At 37.8% G+C, this 20,809-nt stretch overlaps 1 protein-coding gene across 1 annotated transcript; it reads right to left on the bottom strand.

Annotated features, from left to right (window-relative positions):
• Positions 1–591: 591 nt before the first annotated feature.
• LOC137955021 (uncharacterized) lies at positions 592–20,118 on the bottom strand. The gene is made up of 6 exons (XM_068801901.1): positions 20,067–20,118; positions 18,687–18,802; positions 2,254–2,734; positions 2,105–2,184; positions 1,751–1,948; positions 592–675 (listed from the first exon to the last, which is right to left on the bottom strand). Exons 1-6 carry the CDS (start codon positions 20,116–20,118, stop codon positions 592–594), a joined length of 1,011 nt encoding a protein of 336 aa, XP_068658002.1.
• Positions 20,119–20,809: the final 691 nt, after the last annotated feature.

Genomic DNA, 20,809 nt, shown 5'->3' with positions numbered 1-20,809 from the left:
AATATTTAAGAATACCCAGATCTTTAGTCTTGAATTTCTGACATATCATCTTCTTCACTTCTCGTATGCTCTGAGCATCATCACCAGTTAAGATAATATCATCAACATACACAGCCAATAATATTTTTCTTTTGACAATATCTTTATAATATATTGAATGATCAACCGAACACCGATGAAAACCAAAACGTAGAAGTGCTTGACTAAATTTATCAAACCAAGCCCGAGGGGACTGCTTAAGCCCATATAAAGATTTTTTTAACCTACATACCGACATCCCCTAAACCACATAACTAGGTGGTTGAACCATATAAATTTCCTCACTTATATCACCATAAAAAAGGCATTTTTAACATCCAATTGATATACGGGCCATGATGAGTTAGCCACAATAGCTAAGATGATGCGTACCGAATTCAATTTTGCAATAGGAGAGAAGGTCTCCTCATAATCAATCCCATAACACTGAGTATAACCTTTAGCAACTAGTCAAACTTTAAGACGAGCAACCAATCCATTCGGATTATTTTTTACCGAAAATACCCATCTAAAACCAACCGATCTTTTACCTTTCGGGAGTGAGGTTAAGGACTAGGTTTGATTTTCATATAATGCGTGCATTTCTTCATCCATAGCGGCTTTCCAACATGGACGCTTCAAAGCCTCCTGATATGACTGTGGAATGGAAGTAGAAGAAAGAGGCAAGAAATTGAAAACACTTGGAAGACAAGCGATGGTGAGACATAAAATTTGAGATAGGATGTGAAGTAGTACAAGAACGACGTTCCTTTCTTAAAGCAATAGGCCTAGTATCAAATTCAGGCCCAAACATAGGAGGAGAATGACTTACCGCTGGGGGATCCGACAACTCCACAGGTAAAGGTACGGCTGGTGCATCAGGGGTTGGGTTAACTTCAATATTGAAGGGCACAAGAGGACATGGAGTGGTAGAAGGAAATGTCCATCCTGGAGGAGCATCATGGGAGGAGTAGAAGGAGATGTCCTCAAAGAAAGTCACATCCCGAGAGATAAACATCCTCTGAAGGGTAAGATTGTAATAGACATAACCTTTTTGGGTGCGAGAGTACCCCAAAAAAATGCACCTCATAGACCGAGGATCAAGTTTATTTTGTTGTGGAGCAGTAACATGTACAAAACATGTACATCGAAACACTTTTAGATGGAGAGAAAAAGGATCTTCACCATGAAATAACACAGAGTAAGGAGTTTTATTATGAAGAACGGATGAAGGTAACCTATTAATAAGAAAGCAAGTAGTGTATAGCATGAGGCCAAAAAAATAGGGTACCTTCATGGAGTAGAGGAGACCCCGAGCAACTTCAAGAAGATGACGATTCTTCCTTTCAGCAACAACATTTTGTTGAGGGGTATAGGCACATGGTGTTTGATGGATAAGCCCATTACCCTCACAAAATGATTTGAAATCATTAGACATGTATTCCTTAGCATTATCAGACCTAAGAATTTGAATTTTCTTCCCAAATTGTGTCATTACCATAGCATGAAAATTTTTAAACAAAGGAAGAATTTTTTAACACTCTTTAAATAAATATAACCAAGTCACTCAGGTAAAATCATCCACAAAAATGACAAAATATTTAACTTGGGAAATATTTGAGACACTTAAAGGTCCCCAGACATCAGAATGTATTAACTCAAAAGGAGCAGTACTTGTAGTTGTAATACGAGGAGAATATGTACTCCTAATATGTTTACTTAATTGACAAACCTGACAAATGAATTTAGAAAGTACTTTTAAAGACGGAAGCAAAGAACGAAGTGAAGGGGTAGACGGATGACCAAGCCGGTTGTGCAAAAGTTGGGCCTCAGATGTAGTGGATGAAAAGGCAGCTAATGGTGGAAGAGTGAAGTAGTACAAGCCCTCCTTTGCATGGCCGCCACCAATCACCTGTTTCGTAGTGAGATCCTGAAATACACAAGAAGGCGGAGAAAAGGTGACAGAGCAATTTAACTATTTGGTTAATTGACTAACAGAGAGCAAATTTAAAGGAAATTGAGGGACAAATAAAACATTTTGAAGAGGAATAGACAAGGTAAGAGAAGAGGAACCTTTGCCAAGGACCTTGGTTTGGGTACCATTAGCAGTAGTAACGAATTTCTGAGGAAGACAAGGAGATAATGACTGAAACAAGTGTTTGTTACCTAATAAATGTTCGGAGGCCCCAGAGTCAATGATCCAAGAGGAAGAGGATGAAGAGGAAGAAAGCATACCTGAGGCAATAGTAGTAGCATCAGTAGATAATGGGGGAATGGAAGATTCCATGAAGGACTTCATTTTCTGAAATGCAACATAGTCTTCAGCAGTAAGAGTCACATTTCTGGAGTAAGAATCAGCCTTTTCTTCATGTTTCTCAACACTAACAGATATTGGGTTAGCCATGGCCCAATCAGGCTTGCCATGAAGTTTCCAGCATGTTGCCACAAGGTGGTTCTGACCACCACAGTAAGTGCAAAGTCGAGGCTCTGTACTGGAATTATTCGGACCCGTTCGACCACCTCTATTTTCTACCCCCTTCATAGTTCTACCCCCTCTCATATTTCTGCCCCGTCCTCGGTATGATGAAGATGTACCCCAATTGCCGGAGAGCATCATTGATGGAGCATCAATAGGAGAAGGAGGGGATGGATCAGGTATCCGTAGTAATGTAGCACTAATGTCATCGAAGGATGGAAGAGCGGAGGAACTTAGAAGCTGAGTTTTAGCAACCTCAAGGTAATGCTTAATATTCGACAAACAAATAGCTGCTGCCAAGGCTTCTCATTGTCATTCTTGAACGGCAATGTCACTGGAGTATGGCTGAGCTATTTTCCATTCTTGGAGAAGGCCCAGAAACTGGGCCAAAAATTCGTGAATATTATCAGTATGTTTAGTATGCAACATACTTTGTAAGACATCATATACCCTTTGTAATGAGACAGTACTCATGTAAAGCTTAGAAAAAGTGGTCCCACATGTCCTTGGCTGTTTCCAAGTGGATCACATTGTTAGCCACATGCTCTTCCATGCTATTGATGAGCCAACTTATAACCATATTATCATTTTTAACCCACTTGTGCTAAGTTTCATCTTCTTCATCAATCGGAGGAGGGAATTTAATAACGTGGCTTAAAAGGTCACGAGTAATGAGAACCCTTTGTATTGATTGTGACCAGCTAAGGTAATTGGAGAGACCTCTGAGTGGAATCATAGTAATACGGAGTATATCACTCTTATTACTGTTGTGTCCACTCTCCATGATGAGGCAAATCAAATGTGGAGGTCAAGGGAAGGGGCCTTCTTCAAATAACAATTACTCAATGTAATTTGAAAAACCCGTGGACCAAATCAGTCTCCAAAAAAAAAAATTCCTTCACGACAGTAAGCACCAAATTATCAATAAATTTATGCCTTTAGCAAGTGAGAATATGATCCAGCCATTACTCAATTCCTCTTATATTCTTAAAAACAAAGAGGAGAAGGTAGATGCAACCGATTAGGCCTTAATCCAAACTCCAACACAAACCGAGAGAGAGAGAGAGAACAAATATTTAGAGACAATTTAAAGGAAAATCACGACACTTGGAAGACAATTTATCTTCAGCTCATGGGAATACTTCAACATAAAAAAAAATTCAATTGTTGAAGTTCAAGAGAAACAACAAAGGGTAAGTGAATGTTGGAATTTCATCAAACATATAATAGGCATCCAACAACATAACACAAACCCATGAGCACCATTAAGTAGGAGAAGTTACAGCAACATGTGCTGGAATTCTACCTCAAATGAGATTGATCCAAGTTACATAAAGGTAATTGAATCTTAACCATTAATCTTAATAAGACAAACAGCAAATGATCTTGATCAAGATTGTAATTGATTTACAAGAAGATCAGTATTATAACATCATTTTAGTTATAGAAATAAATCTTCACAGCATATAAAGATATATCTTGACTTGATGTGATTCAAAGCTCAAGAAGTAGAAAAGCCGTAAAGAGGAGTATGTAAATAAGGAAAGGAAAAAAATTGTAAATAAGAAGAGAATTAACTTATCTCTTCATGGCTAAACTTCTTCTTTTACAAACTTATTGAACAGATTCCATAATAACTTCACCAAGTGAGATCCTAAACTCCTTGGTCTGATACCATGTAGAATTTAGGATCTCATGAGAGGAACTTTAGATCAACGAGGAAGAAGAAGAAGAAGAAGAGAGAAGGTAAGGACGTGGAAGGAGAGAGTTTGGATTAAGAGAAAAGAGGTTTGTGTCAAAGAGAGAATGAGGGTTGGATGAATTTGTGGAATGAGAGGAGAGAGCTTCAATGCCCTACCTCTTAGGCAATGCCTTTATTTATAGTCTTTACAATGCCCTTAGGGCTACAACTTGATGAAACAAAAGACATAAAAAGAACATGGATTTTCACCCCTATGCCATCTTTAAGAAAAATATCATATTTCACACATATGCCACTCCTTTGATGTGTGGGCTTCTTTTCTTGAGCTTGAGGGCTTGAGCCCATCTTCCAACATACTGCATATGATATATTCGGCCTTGTTACACACAGGTAAATAAGTCTTCCCACTATTCTTTGATATTTTCCAATATCTACATCTTCTCCAGTGCCTCCACATAATTTTGTATTTGAGTCCATAGGAGTGTCTGCTGGTTTGCATCCCATCATTCATGTCTCCTCTAGTAGATCAAAGGCATATTTCATTTGGGATAGCACAATCCCATGTCTAGATTGTAATACTTCAATACCCAAAAAAAATTTGAGTAGTCCAAGATCCTTCATCTTGAATTCAGCACATATTTTTTGCTTTGTTTTCTGGATGCCCTCAGAATCACTACCGGTTAAAATGATATCATCAACATATACAACCAGAATTACCTTACCTCTTAGTGTGTTTTCAATAAATACTGAGTGATCTCCATAGCATCTGTAAAAGCCGGCCCGTATGAGGACTTGACTAAATTTCTCAAACCATACCCGAGGGGACTGCTTTTTACCATATAAATATTTTTTTAGGCGGCAGACTGACTCCACCTCAACCACATACCCTGGTGGTTGTTGCATATAAACTTCTTCTTTAATATCCCCATTCATAAATGTATTTTTCACATCAAGTTGTTACATCGACCATGATCAATTGGCCGCCAGAGAAGGTTTGAGCCCATCTTTCAAAAATACATACCGAGTTCATTTTTGCCACTGGAGAGAAGGTTTCTTCATAATCAATTCCATAACATTGAGTATAACCTTTGGCAACCAGTCGAGCCTTCAGTCGTACAATTGACCCATCCGGATTATGTTTGATAGTAAAAAACCACTTGCAACCAATGGGTTTTTTATCTGTTGGAAGAGAAACCAGTGACCATATCTTATTGTTATTAAGTGCCTTCATTTCTTCATCCATTATTGCCTTCCACCTTGGATGTTGTAGAGCCTCCATATAGGACTGTAGAATAGATATGGAAAGAAACTGACAACGTAAGGGTGAGAGGTGATGATGAGACAAGAAGGTCTAGTGCACGATCTAGGTTCTTTCCTTATAGCAATAGGACGAGTATCATATGGAGGGCCAAAAATAACTGGCGATGAAGGACTTACCTCTGTTGGATCTGTTAACTCGGCAGGTGTGGTGTTAGCCACTTGCTCTGGGGGTTGAATAATCTTGTATCACTGGGTACAACCGGTCGATCGAAGGGAACTTGGTATTGAGGACAGACCAGGAGGAGCACTATCAAAATAAAATGAGGAGTTTTCAAAAAATGTTACATCCCTCGACACAAATAAACGTTGAAGAGTGGGGCTATAACAAACGTAACCCTTTTGTGTGCGAGAGTATCCCAAGAAGATACACTTGATAGATTTAGGATCAAGTTTGTTGTGTCTAGGAAATGAATTATGAGCAAAACATTGACATACAAAAACTTTCAAAGGTAGTGAAAACGGATCATCATTTTGTAATAATCTAGAGTAAGGAGATTTATTACCAAGAATGGAAGATGGTAGACGATTTATAAGAAAGCAAGCCGTAAGGACTGCATGAGGCCAATAAAAGTATGGAACTTTCATGACATATAATAAACGTCGAGCTACCTCAAGAATATGATGATTTTTCCGTTTGGCTACACCTTTTTGTTGAGGAGTGTAGACGCATGATGTTTGATGGATAATGTCATTTTCTTAACAAAAAGAGTCAAGGTCTTTGGAAACATATTCTTTGGCATTATCAGACCAGAGAAATTTTATTTTCTGACCAAATTGTGTGAGTACCATAGCATGAAATGACTTAAAAATAAATGGTATCTCAGAACGCTCCTTAAATATAAATAACCAAGTTGTACGAGTGAAATCATCAATAAATATAATAAAATATTTTTCTTGAGAAATGTTGGAGACACTCAAGGGCCCCCAAACATCACTATGAATTAAAGAAAATGGAGTAACACTTTTGACTTCTGGACGAGGAGAGTATGTACTCCTTTGATGTTTACTCAATTGACAAACTTCACAATGAAATTCTGACCTTACTTTAAGAGAAGGAAACACATAATGAAGAGATTGTGCATATGGATGTCCCAACCAATTGTGCCATAACCGTGTCTCATTTTCTATAGTGGAAACCATATTCATTTTTACCACGTCCAGTAGTAAAGACCCCTTTGTTCATGGCCTCCACCAATCACCTACTTCGTTATAAGATCTTGAAATACACATGAAGTGGGTGAGAAGGTAACATAGCAATTAAAATATTTTGTCAGCTAACTAACATATAATAGATTCAAAGGTAAAGTAGGAACGAAAAGAATATCAGTGAACGGAAGTGATGGTGTGATAGAAGTGGATCCTTTCCCTTGGACTTTGGTTTGAAAACAGTCAGTTATGGTAACAAACTTGTGTGAAAGACTCGGAGATAGAGAATGTAATAAAATTTTGTTACCTGTAAGATACTCGGAGGCTCCTGAGTCAATTATCCAGGATGAATATGAGGCAGATAGCATACCTGAGGCAGTACTGGCTGCAGTAATTGTGGAGGAACTAGGAGAATAACCCAACATTGTCTTCATTTTCTAAAATAGCTCATACTCTTCATCAGTAAAAAATTTCTATTCTGCTGATTTTGTGGGGGGGTCTTCTTTTGTATCACTTACAAAGGCTTGATTAGCCTTTGTCAATTCTAACTGTCCATTGGCTTTATAGCATATTTCTTTATAATGACCATGTTTTCCATAGTAACTGCATGCCTTGTAATCCTTGTAATAGCATTGATCTATAGTGTGGCCAAATTTCTTACAATGAGTACATTCTTTCCCATCTGCTCTATCAACACCAATCCTTTCACCTCTTCCTCTGCCTCGGCCGCGGTCAGATGATGATCCTCTATGATCGGAATACAGAGTGGATGATACTTCAATAGTGGAGGAAGAACTGTCTGGAATATGAAGTAGTGTTGCATATACATCATCAAACTTGGGGACAACAGAAGCACTCAAAAGTTGACTCTTGGCAATCTCAAGATGAGGTTTAATATTTGTAAGGCAAATAGCAGTAATTAAGGCTTCCTTCTGCTTGTCTTGGATAGAAATATCTGTGGTTGAAGGCTGAGCTAACTTCCACCCTTGAAGAAAGCCTCTAAAATGGGCCAAGTACTCATGGATATTTTCTCCTTGTTTAGTATTCAAAATCATTTGGAGAATGTCATATGGTCTATGTAGAGTATCCGGGCAAGAGTACAGTTTAGCACATATCTCCCAAATTTTTTTAGTAGTGTCAAGATGAATGACATTGTTAGAGACATGTTCTTCCATGCTATTGATTATCCAAATAATAACCAATGTATCAATTTTCAACCATTTATATAAAAAATATCATCTTCATCAATAGGTGGTCCTCGGGTGGTGAGGTGACCAAGTATGTCTTTTGTTATAAGGAACCTCCAAACCGATGTGGACCAACTCATAAAATTTGATACCCCACATAAGGGTATGGTCGTAATTCTCAGTATATCCCTTTTGATATTCATATTCTCTTCAGCCATGGCAAGTCCTTCTTCAAAAAAAATCTAACAATAACACCAAGTAGTATTCTGCAAACAACTTGAAGTATGGGGAACTTTAGCATTGATGCTAAATTATTATTCTAATTTTTTTCCCTCTAATGTCACTCATATGAGACTCAATAACAATCTTCTATATCAAGGGACTCATGTTCCCACAAAAAACAAATTCCAACAATCTGATCATGGACTGGTCTCGGTTAACAGAATTTCAAAACCGACAAAACTGTTTTGATAGCTTCTTCTAGATGGAAAGGCTTGCATATCCATAATATAATAAGATGAAAGTATTCACATACTCATCTTTAAATCATCTTCTAAATTTAGAAACCAGTAACATGAAGAAAAAAATTAAGCACTTATCTCATGGTTTGTGATCTTTCTTCACAAAAGAGCCTTCTTTGAGTGGTGTTGATCATCACTTCTTTAGAGCATTCCTTTTGATGAGGGATCCCTTTTCCAACATTCCTAACAAGAAAAAGAAGAAATAAAAAGAAGAAAAGGGAAGAAGAGTTGTCGGGTAGAGAGAAGAAAAAGAAAAGAGAAAAAAATGGGGTGTGCGCCAAGCAAAGAGAGAGAGAGAGAGAGATTAACTCAAGAAGGAGATGTGTAACTTGATTAATTCCAAATTAAAAAACCTCTCTTTATAGTAGAGGAAAAGATAGAGTCCTTATAAAATTAGCCTTTCAATCTCCTAATTGCATTCCAACTCTAACTCTCTAAGATAAGTCTATCAGCACAATCTACTAGAAGACTAATATGAGTTGAACTAGAACTTTTTCTTCAATCATATGAATATAAGGGAGCAGACCAGATCGTGGCCTTATCCTTGTGGGTCCCACATGATCTTCCAGCTCATATTGATAAGGTTGCCAGCTCATGGTATCGTTGTGGGTCCCACTTGATTTTCAAGTCTTTTAACTCATTTCAGCTTGTGCTTCTTAACTCCTTAACTAGTGCTAGCTTGGGTGAGGACTCTTCTTGGTGTCCCACGTCCTCATGGTGGGTCCCACCAGCTCGTACACCATGGTGGGTCCCACGTTGTAACATTTTTTTGAAGAAAGTTGACATAGTCTTATTCTGAGAATCATCTTATTCTCTATTTTGTTGATAGTCTTATTCTGAGTATCGTCTTCTCTGTTTTGTTCACTACTGCTCGGTGGATGATCAATCTATAAATTTGTTTTGTCTTTGCTGCCCTAGTTTTTCTACTGCATCGTGGTAGTTTTTATACTATGTGTTTTCTTCACTGGTTTGTGAATGGACGTGATTCAAATAATATTGTATCTTATCTCTTGGTTATCTCTGAGTATCTATGGTCAATGTTACTAGTTTTCAGGAAGTTCCTTATCAAGTCCTTCTTGGTTCAACACAGTAATTGTTCTGATCCTATACTTATCAAATCAGAAATTTGAACATGTGTTGTCTATTGTCTTCTATTGCGTTCTATTTTCCGCTACTAGTTTTTTTTTCTTGGGGTATAGTCGTTAATGTTGTTGTTGGTAACATTACTATGCTTACCATTGGTTGTATCTTACTTGGTGTAGGCATAGGATTTTGAAATCACTTTGTTCCTCTTTATCTACCTGGATACATCAGTAGAGTAAAGGAGATGACTTCGCAACAACCGTCTATTTCTTTTATGATCATCAGAGAGTCCTATAGCTCTTCCAGCCTTTGAAATTATTGCACTTGAGCCTTTGAGATTATCTTCTTTCTACTGGCATTGCGGTTATCTGCTACTTACAACAGTGATTTTCTTCTTACTGGTGGCATTGCTACAATTTGCTGCTTACAGTAGTCATCATTTTCTTATTGTTGGTGCCCATTATCTTCTCTTGTTGGAGAGGTATTTGCAGACGTTGATTACCATCAACAGACTTTATACAGAATGAAATTTTTGTTTGGAGACTGTTGGAAGATATGATGTAATTAGGGTAGCACTGATGTAATTAGTTTATGTTTTCTGTCTCTTATTCACTCTTATTAGGGTGAAGGGTATAATTTTAATATTGATACTTTTGATACCTATAAATATAACTTATGGGGGAGGGCTTGGACTAAGTCCAAGACGCTAATTTCTTCCTCTTTTTCCCTCACATATTCTTCACTCTTTTTTCTATCTTGGATGTGTATCATACTCTCTCCTCTCTTCTTTTTCTCCCTTCTTCCTTCTTTCCTTTGTTTAACCTTATTACCTATGGAATACTGAAAATCAACATGCTATCAGAACGGAGATTGATTTTTAGTATTCCAATTTTTTTTCTTGCTCAAATTATGAATCATGAAGGCATGATTTATTCTAAGTATCCTCTTTTCTTGTGTGTTTACTGTTGCTCGTGAATGAGTTTGTAAATCACATCCCTTGTTACCAGAAGAGAAGAAGACGTTGTTGCTCTAGTGTTTGCTTCTCTCTGCCATTGTGCCTCATTACTCTATTTGTGAATGTTTGTTCTAGAAGATCCAACGAATTCTCCATGGAGGTAAGAAGGCAATTACAACAGCTCTCTGCTAGTCAGTTTCATTTTTTCGTTCCACAACTTCTGCTTGTTTCTATAAGCTCTGGAACTCAGACTCTATAAAGTCTTGTTTCGTTCATGCAAGCTTCAAAAGAAAGCTTAAATAACATAGTTTCCAATTTGAAAATAATGTTCAGAAAGAGCTGAAGAGAAGATACCTCTTACATGACTCTCATAGTAAGCAATCTCATAGAGTTAGAATTAATATGGTGGAGTCTTACAAGAGTCTAACAAAAGGTGATCTCATAGGAGAATCTCAGTTTAAAGGTGTTTTAGTTATGTTAGTCTTCTATTTATGTTGAGTCATTTAATTATGCTAGGACTTATCTTTAAGTGTTAGAGTTTGGGTGTAATTGGGACAAGGGCAGTTTAATTTTAATTGGACTCTACTACTTTTCTCTATTATAAATAGGAGCTCATATACTCTGATTACAACAAGTCAATGAACTATTTCTCTTTTCCATAAATTCAACATGGTATCAAAGCAGGTTCTATGCGTTGACTCGATCAACCCACCGAGATAATGTGATCCTTTTTTTTATCTAATATCTCTAGCAGTTTAGGTTTCTATCTATTTTTTTTCTCTTTTCAGTCCCTATACCAGTTGTTTTCTTTACATTTTTACCTCTATATTGAGCTTTAAATATTGCATATTATATATTGATGAAATTTTATTTTGAGAATCATCTTCATCTCTATTTTAATCAATGTTGTTGCTTGCTATAAGTCAAACGTTACTAGCTGGAATCACTTCTCCACTGGCAAGCCAAAACTATCTCGGCCAGTTGCTAAATTGACGGGATTTTGTTCTGTCACTGTGTTGCTGATTTTAAGCCTGGTTTGTCGTATCACTAGCGTCGTGAGATTTTTTCTCCATTGTTGTTGTCGATTGATTTCAGAAACTCCTATGGTCTCCTCTAGTCATTTTCTTGCTGATTACTCTACTGAACCTGTTGGATAAGATCTTATTTGTGTCGTTGCTGCTATTTTTTCAGAAATCACAGAGCTATCTCTACCGCACATCCCGATCTACTTAGTAATCACCAGGAGCCACTTTGGGAGGATGAAGACATTGGACCAGCCTGTCGGGTTCTATTTATGACTCATTTGCCATCATTGGTTCATTGCTGGCAATCCTCTCTATTCGTTGAGTGATTCCCGTTGTCATTGCTTGAGAAAATGACTCTGCTGAGTCCATTTTCTATTTCGACTAGCTGGAGTATTTCCTCCGCCGAGAACTTTTTTTTCGCCAAGTTATTTTCTCTCATCAGTTGTCGACATCTTCCAAAAATACTTGCTTGAGCGGACGACCAAGACAATGTCTTTTTTCAATCATCGGCGCCATGAGGAAGAAGATGCATTGTTGCTGATTTAATTTTTCCTAAGTTAGGAAAAATTAAACCAGCGTTGGTTATGCCTGAGCCTTGGACCGGACCCGCCTTAGTTCACCCTGCGATGGTTTTGCTGACCTGAGGATCACTTGCTTCTATTTTGCCAAGTCAAATCGATCTAGGTCAACTCAGTGTGTCAACTCGGCCCAGGTCAACCTGACTCGGCCTACTTATTTTCTGCCTCGGTTATACATGTTATACGTGTTTAGGTCCCGAGTTCTATATATAAATTTCTTCTACGACTCGGTTATATTAGTCTACTATTTGACTCGGTTCTCTATCTTCAGTTAAATTATTATCTTGGATTATTACTCGGTTCCAATATACTATTTTGTGTAACTTCCTTATTTACTAATGGACTCATTGCGGACTATTTCATGTATCCTTTTTACTCTTAAGGACTTTCATTATTTATCGATTATTACTGCTATACTACTACAAACTTGATACATGTTATTTAGGCATTGGCCCATTTCCATTATTGCTATTGTGTCTCTTTGATTGAGACATTATTTCTGAAGAAGAATTCCTTGGTTGCTTGTCTGGGGTTCATTATTTGTTGACTATTGTTGGTATTGGTTCGTCTGATATGGAATTTGAATTTCTTAGAAAAATAAAGCACATGGTGGCCTCAACATCTTATCTTCCTCTTTTTCCATTACCCATTGGTTATTTGGTAGTCTTTCTCCTACCATCCTTTACTTGACTCTCACATACCCCTTTGAGCCAACCTCATGTGTGTTGCTTCGCTTGGTTTACCTTTATATATATATATATATATATATATATATATATATATTTATTTATTTATTTATATATGTGGGTGTTTTTTAAGTCTATTGAGACTTTTTATATGTATCCATGGGTCTTTTATCGTCGTCTTGTGAATGATAGGCATTACCCACTTTAGTGATTATTATCATTGTATTTGTTTGAAATCCTTTGAGTTTATGTTTTATCACCCATTTCTACCCTTTCAGAGTTTGTACCTGGTGTTGTACTTTGTTAGGATCCTCACGAGCCATGGATCTTGTCACTCTCCTCTCTTCTCTTCCTTCCATCACCGTGCTTGACATTGAGATGGAATGAGGGATTGATGGGTATTGAATTTCGGAAAGGAGAATTGGGGAAAACCGGAAGAGAGCTTGAAGGAGCTCTTGACCTGTTTATCTAATTTACTCTAGCTAAAGTAGACTCAATTCATACTTCTCATTACCCTAGCCATCCCCTTAAATAGGGTTGAGGACGTCCAAAACACTAAAGACCTCTTGGGTCAATGGTTCAAACCAATAAATGCTAAACCAACCCAAACCAAAGACAAAACCAAACCAAGAAACAATTACATGGAAATTGAAAAACACATTCATTAATTCCTACGCCGGTTGGTAACTCGTGATGCTATAGAGTCCATAACATACTTATACTTGGAACATCGTGATGGAGGAGCTTATTACTACATCTATGCTATTTGGTTCAAGCTGGGATCATTGCCATTGCCTCCTAGCTTGAGGAGAAGTAGAAAAAAAAGTACAAGAAAGAGGTATTTTATTTCATATGTTGTGGTAATTTTAATGTGACAAAAATATTCAAGAAAGGAAGAGCACAAAAGATGAAGTTTTTGCATCTAAAATTTTTTTTTTGCAGCAAATAAAATTGAAGACCAAGAATCCTTCTCATTGCAAGTTGAAGTTATAAACTTGAGTTTGAGGGGGAGTGTTGAAGAGAAGATATGAAAGCCTCTTATGTGACTCTCACAATAAGCAGTGTCACAGAGCTAGAATTAATATGGTGGAGTCTTACAAGAGTCTCACACAAGGTCGTCTCACAGGACAATCTTAGTTTAAAGGTGTTTTAGTTATGTTAGTTTTCTATTTATGTTGAGTTATTTAATTATGCTAAAACTTTTCTTTAAGTGTTAGAGTTTGGGTGTAATTGGGACAAGGGTAGTTTAATCGTAATTGGAGTCTACTACTTTCCTCTATTATAAATAGGGGTTCATGTACTCTGATTACAACAAGTCAATGAAGTATTTCTCTTTTCCATAAATTCAACAGAAAGAATGAAGAAGGAAAGCCTTTCTAAACTTGGGAAGGTTTTATTTTTTTGAGAATTTTATATGCGTTCAGCCATTGTGGTTCTTCCATTCTGGAATTCAGAATAAAAAAGATTTGTTGTTGCTGTAAAAGTAGTACAAGATGTGTTTGTTGCTGAAATATGTTGGTTTTGTTGAAAACTATTGAGGCTCTAGCTGGATGAGGTCTACTCCTCTCGTTAATCTGCTAACTCTAGTCTCTGGTTGTATTGGCTGGTCATTAATCTTCATCCCCCAATATATTGTTGCCATGGTGTCATTGAAGTTATATTGATTCTCTGGTATATTGATTTTGTTATCCTTTGGTTTTAGGCATCGCTTGAGGGATCAACTCTATCTTCCATTGCTAATTTACTTAAGGATCCAGTAAGGTGTATTCAATCTACCGAAGGATCAGGCCACACCTCTGTCATCTAGATTTTTTGGAAAGTTCAGCCAACAATTGGATAAAATATTTTTGCTTTGGATCTTATCTACATCATTTCTAGAATTATTTTCGTTAGCATTGTTGTTATCCTACACACTGACAGAGGAAACTCAACGGAGAGATCTTATTTTTGGAATCAACAGCTAGCACTCTAATTGGTATCTTCGTTATTTTTGAAAATATCTCTTTAGTATCTTACTATCTTGTTTGATCATTGATATCAATATTGGTGTGATCTTACTTGTTCCAGATGTCCATCGAGAAAATAGTGAACCAGACAACCACGGTTCATGATTTTCCCTAAAAGCTCACATAATCTGAGCTACAACAGAAGATTATCTGATTTCATCTTGTATTGCTATTGTTCCATTCCGTTCACTATTGCTTCTTCGAGATCTTGCTGCTATTTTTTTGAAAACTTCTCTGCCTCGTCTCTTCGCCGGCATTGGATCCGATTGATCTTCCTGGAGTTTCTCTATTCGTTGGTGTCTCTGGTTATCGTTGTTCTCTATTCTCACCGTCGATCATGCTCTGGTTGCAGTAGATATTGATTCATCAAACCAGATTATTACTGATCCGAGCTATCTCCTTCAACTGCTGTCCGAGTTTTTGCATTTCCTCACTCGGACCAGAATCTTAATCTAGCGAGTTATTATTGTCCAAGTTACTTCTTATTACTATTGTTCTACCATGTTAGTTCAAATAAACTCAGACTCGAGTCAGCCCGACTTGGTCCACTTGTTCTTTGCTTCTATCATACAAGTTCGGGTCTCGAGTTTTATACCAATTCCTCCCACGACTCATCTATATTGGTTAGATATTTTACTCGGCTCAATTTGGTCGATTGCCTCAATCTGACTCGGTCCCTTGGCTCTGGCCTAATTATTATCTTGGATTTTTGGTAGCTTATTACTCAGTTCCAGCTTATTATTTGTTGCACAACTCTCTTATATTCATAAGTGGACTCGCAACGGATTATTTTATGTGTCCTTGTTAAGGACTTTCATTTTTTGGTATAAGTTATTTGGGCATTAGCCCATATCCATTATTTTTGTTGTGTCTCTTTGACTGAGACATTATTATTGAAGAACTCCTTAGATGTTGATTGTTGTTGACATTGGCTCGTATGATGGAGATTTGAATTTCTTAGGAAGATAAAGCACATGGTGGCCCCAACATCTTATCTTCCTCATTACCCTTTGGTTATTTGACAGTCTTTCTCCTACCATCCTTTATTTGACTCTCACTTACCCCTTTAGCCAACCCTTTTTTGGAGCATTGGTCCTTTTATGTATATGGGTCTTTTAAGTCCTTGAGACTGTTTATTGGTACCCTTGGGTCTTTTATCGTCAATGACAAGCATTACCACTTTAGTGATTATTATCACTATATTTAGTCAAAATCGTTTGAGGTTGGTTTTGACTTATGTTATATCACCCATTTCTACCCTTTGAGAGTTTGTACCTGGTGTCATACTTATCCCCAAGACACCGTGATGGAGGAGCTTATTACTATATCTATATTATTTTGTTCAAGCTGGGTTCACTACCATTACCTCCCTTCTTGAGGGGGAGTGTTGGAAGATTTGATGTAATTAGGGTGGCACTAATGTAATTAGTTTAAGTTTTTTTGTCTCTTATTCACTCTTATTAGGGTGAGGGGTATAATTGTAATATTGATACTTTTGATACCTATAAATATAACTTATGGGGGAGGGTTTGGACTAAGTTCAAGACGCTAATTTCTTCCTCCTTTTCCCCTCACATATTCTTCTCTCTTTTTGCCTTGGATGTCTATATACTCCTCTCTTCTTTTTCTCCCTTCTTCCTTCTCTCCTTTGCTTAACCTTATTACCTATGGAATACAGAAAATCAACAGAGATGATGACGATTGTTGAATTTAGGACCTCATGAATAATACCTCGAGCAAGGGGAGAGGGAAAGAAAAAAATGAAAAAGAGAAGAGCACTTGGGTATAGAGAGAAGAGAAGAAAAATAAAGGATAGTAGAGAGAGAGAGCACTTCCCACGAGAGAAGAAAAAAATAAGAAACTTGCTTGATATTTCCAAGTTACAATCACCCCTATTTATAGTTGAGTAGGTGATAGAGTCCATGTACAACTAACCTTAGGACTCCTAATTACATTCCAACTAGAACACTCTAAGATAAACCTATTATGATAAGATTACATTATCTATTTGAGAGACTAATTTAACTCATCTACAAACACCTTCTTCAAGGACATGAATTAAGCTAGAGAGCCAGCTCTTGGTCTTATCTTGTAGGTTCCACATGATCTTCCAGCTCATGAAGATAGAGATACCAGCTCGTGATATCTTTGTGGGTCCCACTTGATCTTCAAATCGTCTATTTAATTCCAGCACATGTTCCTTATCTCTTAGCTAGAGCCTCTTTGTATGAGGACTCTTGTTGACACCTCTCGAGCTCATGGTGGGTCCCACCACCTTGTGGGGCCATGGTGGGTCCCACATTATAACACTCCCCCTCAAACTGGGGGTGAGAAAACATCGTAGATGCCCAGCTTGCTACAAATGTTGGAAAAAAATTTCTGAGTGACTGGTTTGGTGAGAATGTCTACAACCTAATTCTGTGAAGATACATGTTGGAGAGATAAGATGCCAGCAGTGAATTTTTCTCGTATGAAGTGGCAGTCTATTTCTATATGCTTTGTTCTCTCATGGAAGACTGGATTTGACGTGATGTGAATTGCAACCTGATTATCACAATATAAATTCATAGGAGCATCTTTGTAAAAACCCAATTCAGTTAGGAGAGATTTGATCCATAGGAGTTCACTGACTGTGTGTGTCATGGCTCTGTACTCTCTTCTGCACTAGACCTTGCAACTACATTTTGTTTTTTGCTCCTCCATGTGACCAAGTTTCCTCCAACCATCGTACAATATCCCAAAGTTGATTTTCTGTCATCCCGGGATCCGGCCCAGTCTGCGTATGAGAATCCTTCGATGTTGAAGTATCCAAGATTTTTATAGAGGAGCCCTCTTCCTGGTGCTCCTTTCAGAGATAGTAATATCTGTTCTAGTGGTTGCCAATGACTGCGTTGTAGTTTGTGCATATACTGACTTACCACACTGACTACATATGAAATATTTGGCCTCGTTACGCAGAGATAAATAAGTCTTCCCACCAATCTTTGATATTTTCCGAAATATACTTCTTCTCCAGTACCTGAACATAATTTTGTATTCGAGTCCATAGGATTTTCTGCTGGTCTACATCCCGGTATTCGGGTCTCCTCCAGTAGGTCATGGACATACTTCCTTTGACATAATATAAATCCATGTCTGGATTGTAGTACTTCAATACCCAAAAAGTATTTGAGTAGTCTGAGATCCTTTGTCTTGAATTCAGTACATATCCTTTATTTTGTCTTTTGGATGCCCTCAGGATCACTGCCAGTTATAATAATGTCATCGACATATAAAGTGATCTTCAGAGCATCTGTGAAATCCGGCTAGTATGAGTGCTTGGCTAAAATTTTCAAACCATGCACGAGGTGAATGTTTGAGACCATAAATAGATTTTTGTAGTCGACATACAAACTCCCCCTCAACCACATACCTAGGTGGTTGTTGTACATAAATGTCCTCCTTTATATCCCCATTCAGAAAAGTATTTTTGACATCAAGTTGATAGACCTACCGGGAAGAGTTAGCTGGCAGAGATAATAACAAACATACCAAGTTTAATTTAGCCATTGGAAAGAAGGTTTCTTCATAATAAATGCCATAACATTGTGTATAGCCTTTAGCAACAAGACGAGCTTTCAAGCGAGCCACGGACCCATCCGGATTGTGTTTCACCGCAAATACCCATTTGCAATCAACGAATTTCTTATCTGAAGGAAGTGGGACTAGAGCCCATGTCTGATTTTCATAAAGGGCATGCATTCTTCATCCATAGCCGCCTTCTACCCTGGATGTTTGAGAGCCTCCTGATAGGACTTTGGTATAGGTACAAAGGAAATAACCAATAGAAATTGACAACAAACAGGGGATAGACGATGATGAGACACAAAGTTTGTTATGGGATGAGAAGTAGAAGGCATGGTGCATGATTTGGGCTCTTTCCTAACAGAAATAGGACGCATATCATATTTTGGGCGAAAAATAATCAGAGAAGATGGACTTACCTCGGTAGGATCCGACAACTCAGTAGGTGTGGTATCAGCCAGTGTTTCTCGGGGCTGAGTAGTTTCTATAGCATAGGGCACAACTGGTCGAGGAGAACCTAGTACTGAAGATAAACCTGGAGGAGCATTATCATAATAATATGGAGAGTCTTAAGAAAATGTGACATCCCTAGACACAAGTAAACACTGAAGAGAAGGATTATAGCAAACATAACCCTTTTGTATGCGAGAGTATCCTAAGAAGATACACTTCATAGATTTGGGATCAAGTTTATTGTGTTTTGCGGAGGAAATATGGACAACATTAACAGCCAAAGACTCTCAAGGGCAGTGAAAAATTATCATCATCAGGTAATAAGAGAGAGTATGGAGATTTTTACCAAGAATGGAAGAGGGTAACCAGTTTATAAGAAAACATGCAGTAAGAACTGCTTGCAGCCAATAAAAGTATGAAACTTGCATGGCATATAGTAAACCACGAGCCACCCCAAGAATAGGACAGATATTTCGTTTGGCTACACCATTTTTTTGAGGGGTGTAGGCACATAATGTCTGATGAATAATGCCATTTTTCCAAAATGAGTCAAGATCTTTGGATGTGCATTCTTTGGTATTATCCAACAGAAGGACTTTAATTTTCTGCCCAAACTGAGTGAGTACTATTGCATGAAAAGATTTAAATATCAATGGTATTTTAGAACGCTCTGTAAAAAAAAATAACCAAGTGGTACGAGTGAAGTCATCAATGAATGTAATAAAATATTTCACCTGAGAAATGTTGGAGACACTCAAGGGTCCCCATATATCAGTGTGAATTAACAAAAAAGGAGACACTTTTAATTTCTGGACAAGGTGAGTATGTAGATCTCTGTTGTTTACTCATTTGACATGCTTCACAACAAAGGTTTGATCGTGCTTTAGGAAAAATATGATGAAGAGATTGGGCGGACGGATGTCCCAACCAGTTGTGCCATAACTTGGTTTCAGTGTCACAGGTCGATTCGGTATTTATTAGTGGCACATCCAGGTAGTAGAGGCCCCCTTGTTCACGGCTTCCACCAATCACCTGCTTCATTGTAAGATCCTGAAACACACATGAAGTGGGTGAGAAAGTGATAGAGAAATTAAAATTTTTGGTGAGCTGACTAACCGATAAAAGATTCAAAGGGAAAGTAGGAATGAAAAGGATATTAGTGAGCGAATGTGGTGTGACAGAAGTGGATCATTTCCCTTGAACTTTAGTTTTTGAATCATCAGCAATGGTAACAAATTTATGTGAAAGACATGGATAAACTGAGTATAGTAGATGTCTGTTACCTATAAGATGCTCGGAGACTCCTGGGTCAATTATCCTGGAAGAAGAGGAGGTAGAAAACATACCTGAAGCGGTGGTGGTAGTGGTGGGTGAAGAAATGCTTTGGAAGGACCCCATCATGGCCTTCATTTTCTAGAATAGTTCATTGTCTTCATCAGTAAAAGTATGCTTTGGAGTTGCTGTGGTAGACTGCTCTACCTTTGTATCAATCACTAAGGCTTGGTTAGCCTTATTCTCATTAGCGTTATAACATCTTCCACGAGAGTGGCCCAATCTACCACATATAGAGCATTCTTTCAGGTGAAAGCATGTGTCTCTAGTGTGGCCATATCCCTTGCAATGGGTGCATTCCTTCCCATCTGTTCAGTCAAAACCAGTCCTTCCACCTCTTCCTCTTCCTCCTCTATAAAATCTACCTCAGTCTCAGCCTTGGTTAGATGGTGTTCCCCTATGACCAGAGTACATAGCGGATGGTATTTCAGTAGTAGAGGGAGAAGCGTCTGGAATACGAAGAAGTGTAGCACAAACATGAGCTAAGAGCTAAGAGTCTTAGCAACTTCAAGATGCGGTTTAATGTTAGCAAGGCATATGGCAGTAATCAAGGCCTCTTTCTATTTATAATAGACAAATATATCTGTAGAGGTTGGCTGGGCAAGTTTCCATTCTTGAAGAAAGCCTCGAAAATGGATCAAATATTCATGTATATGGTCACCTTGTTTGGTGGTAGCATCCATTGTAAAATATCATATGACTTTTGTAAGTTGTCAGAGCTTGAATACAACTTGGCCCTTGTCTCCCAAATTTGTTT

The sequence above is a fragment of the Aristolochia californica genome, unplaced genomic scaffold (assembly GCF_029961685.1).
Source record: "Aristolochia californica isolate CCGP_79_NKW_82.1479 unplaced genomic scaffold, dmAriCali1.0.hap1 SCAF_2, whole genome shotgun sequence".
Lineage (NCBI taxonomy): Eukaryota > Viridiplantae > Streptophyta > Magnoliopsida > Piperales > Aristolochiaceae > Aristolochia > Aristolochia californica.
Note: the sequence above shows the minus strand (reverse complement) of the source record. Positions and strands in the feature narration are given on the sequence as shown.

What these genes read in the sequence shown, in the direction of transcription:
- LOC137955021 (XM_068801901.1), bottom strand. Translation starts at nt 20,118, where the DNA reads ATGGGGTCCTTCCAAAGCATTTCTTCACCCACCACTACCACCACCGCT. An exon ending in TGCTACTACTATTGCCTCAG is followed by an intron (nt 2,185 to 2,253) that starts GTATGCTTTCTT and finishes AACATTTATTAG; the next exon opens with GTAACAAACACTTGTTTCAG. An exon ending in TTTCTAAATTCATTTGTCAG is followed by an intron (nt 676 to 1,750) that starts GTTTGTCAATTA and finishes TCCATTCCACAG; the next exon opens with TCATATCAGGAGGCTTTGAA.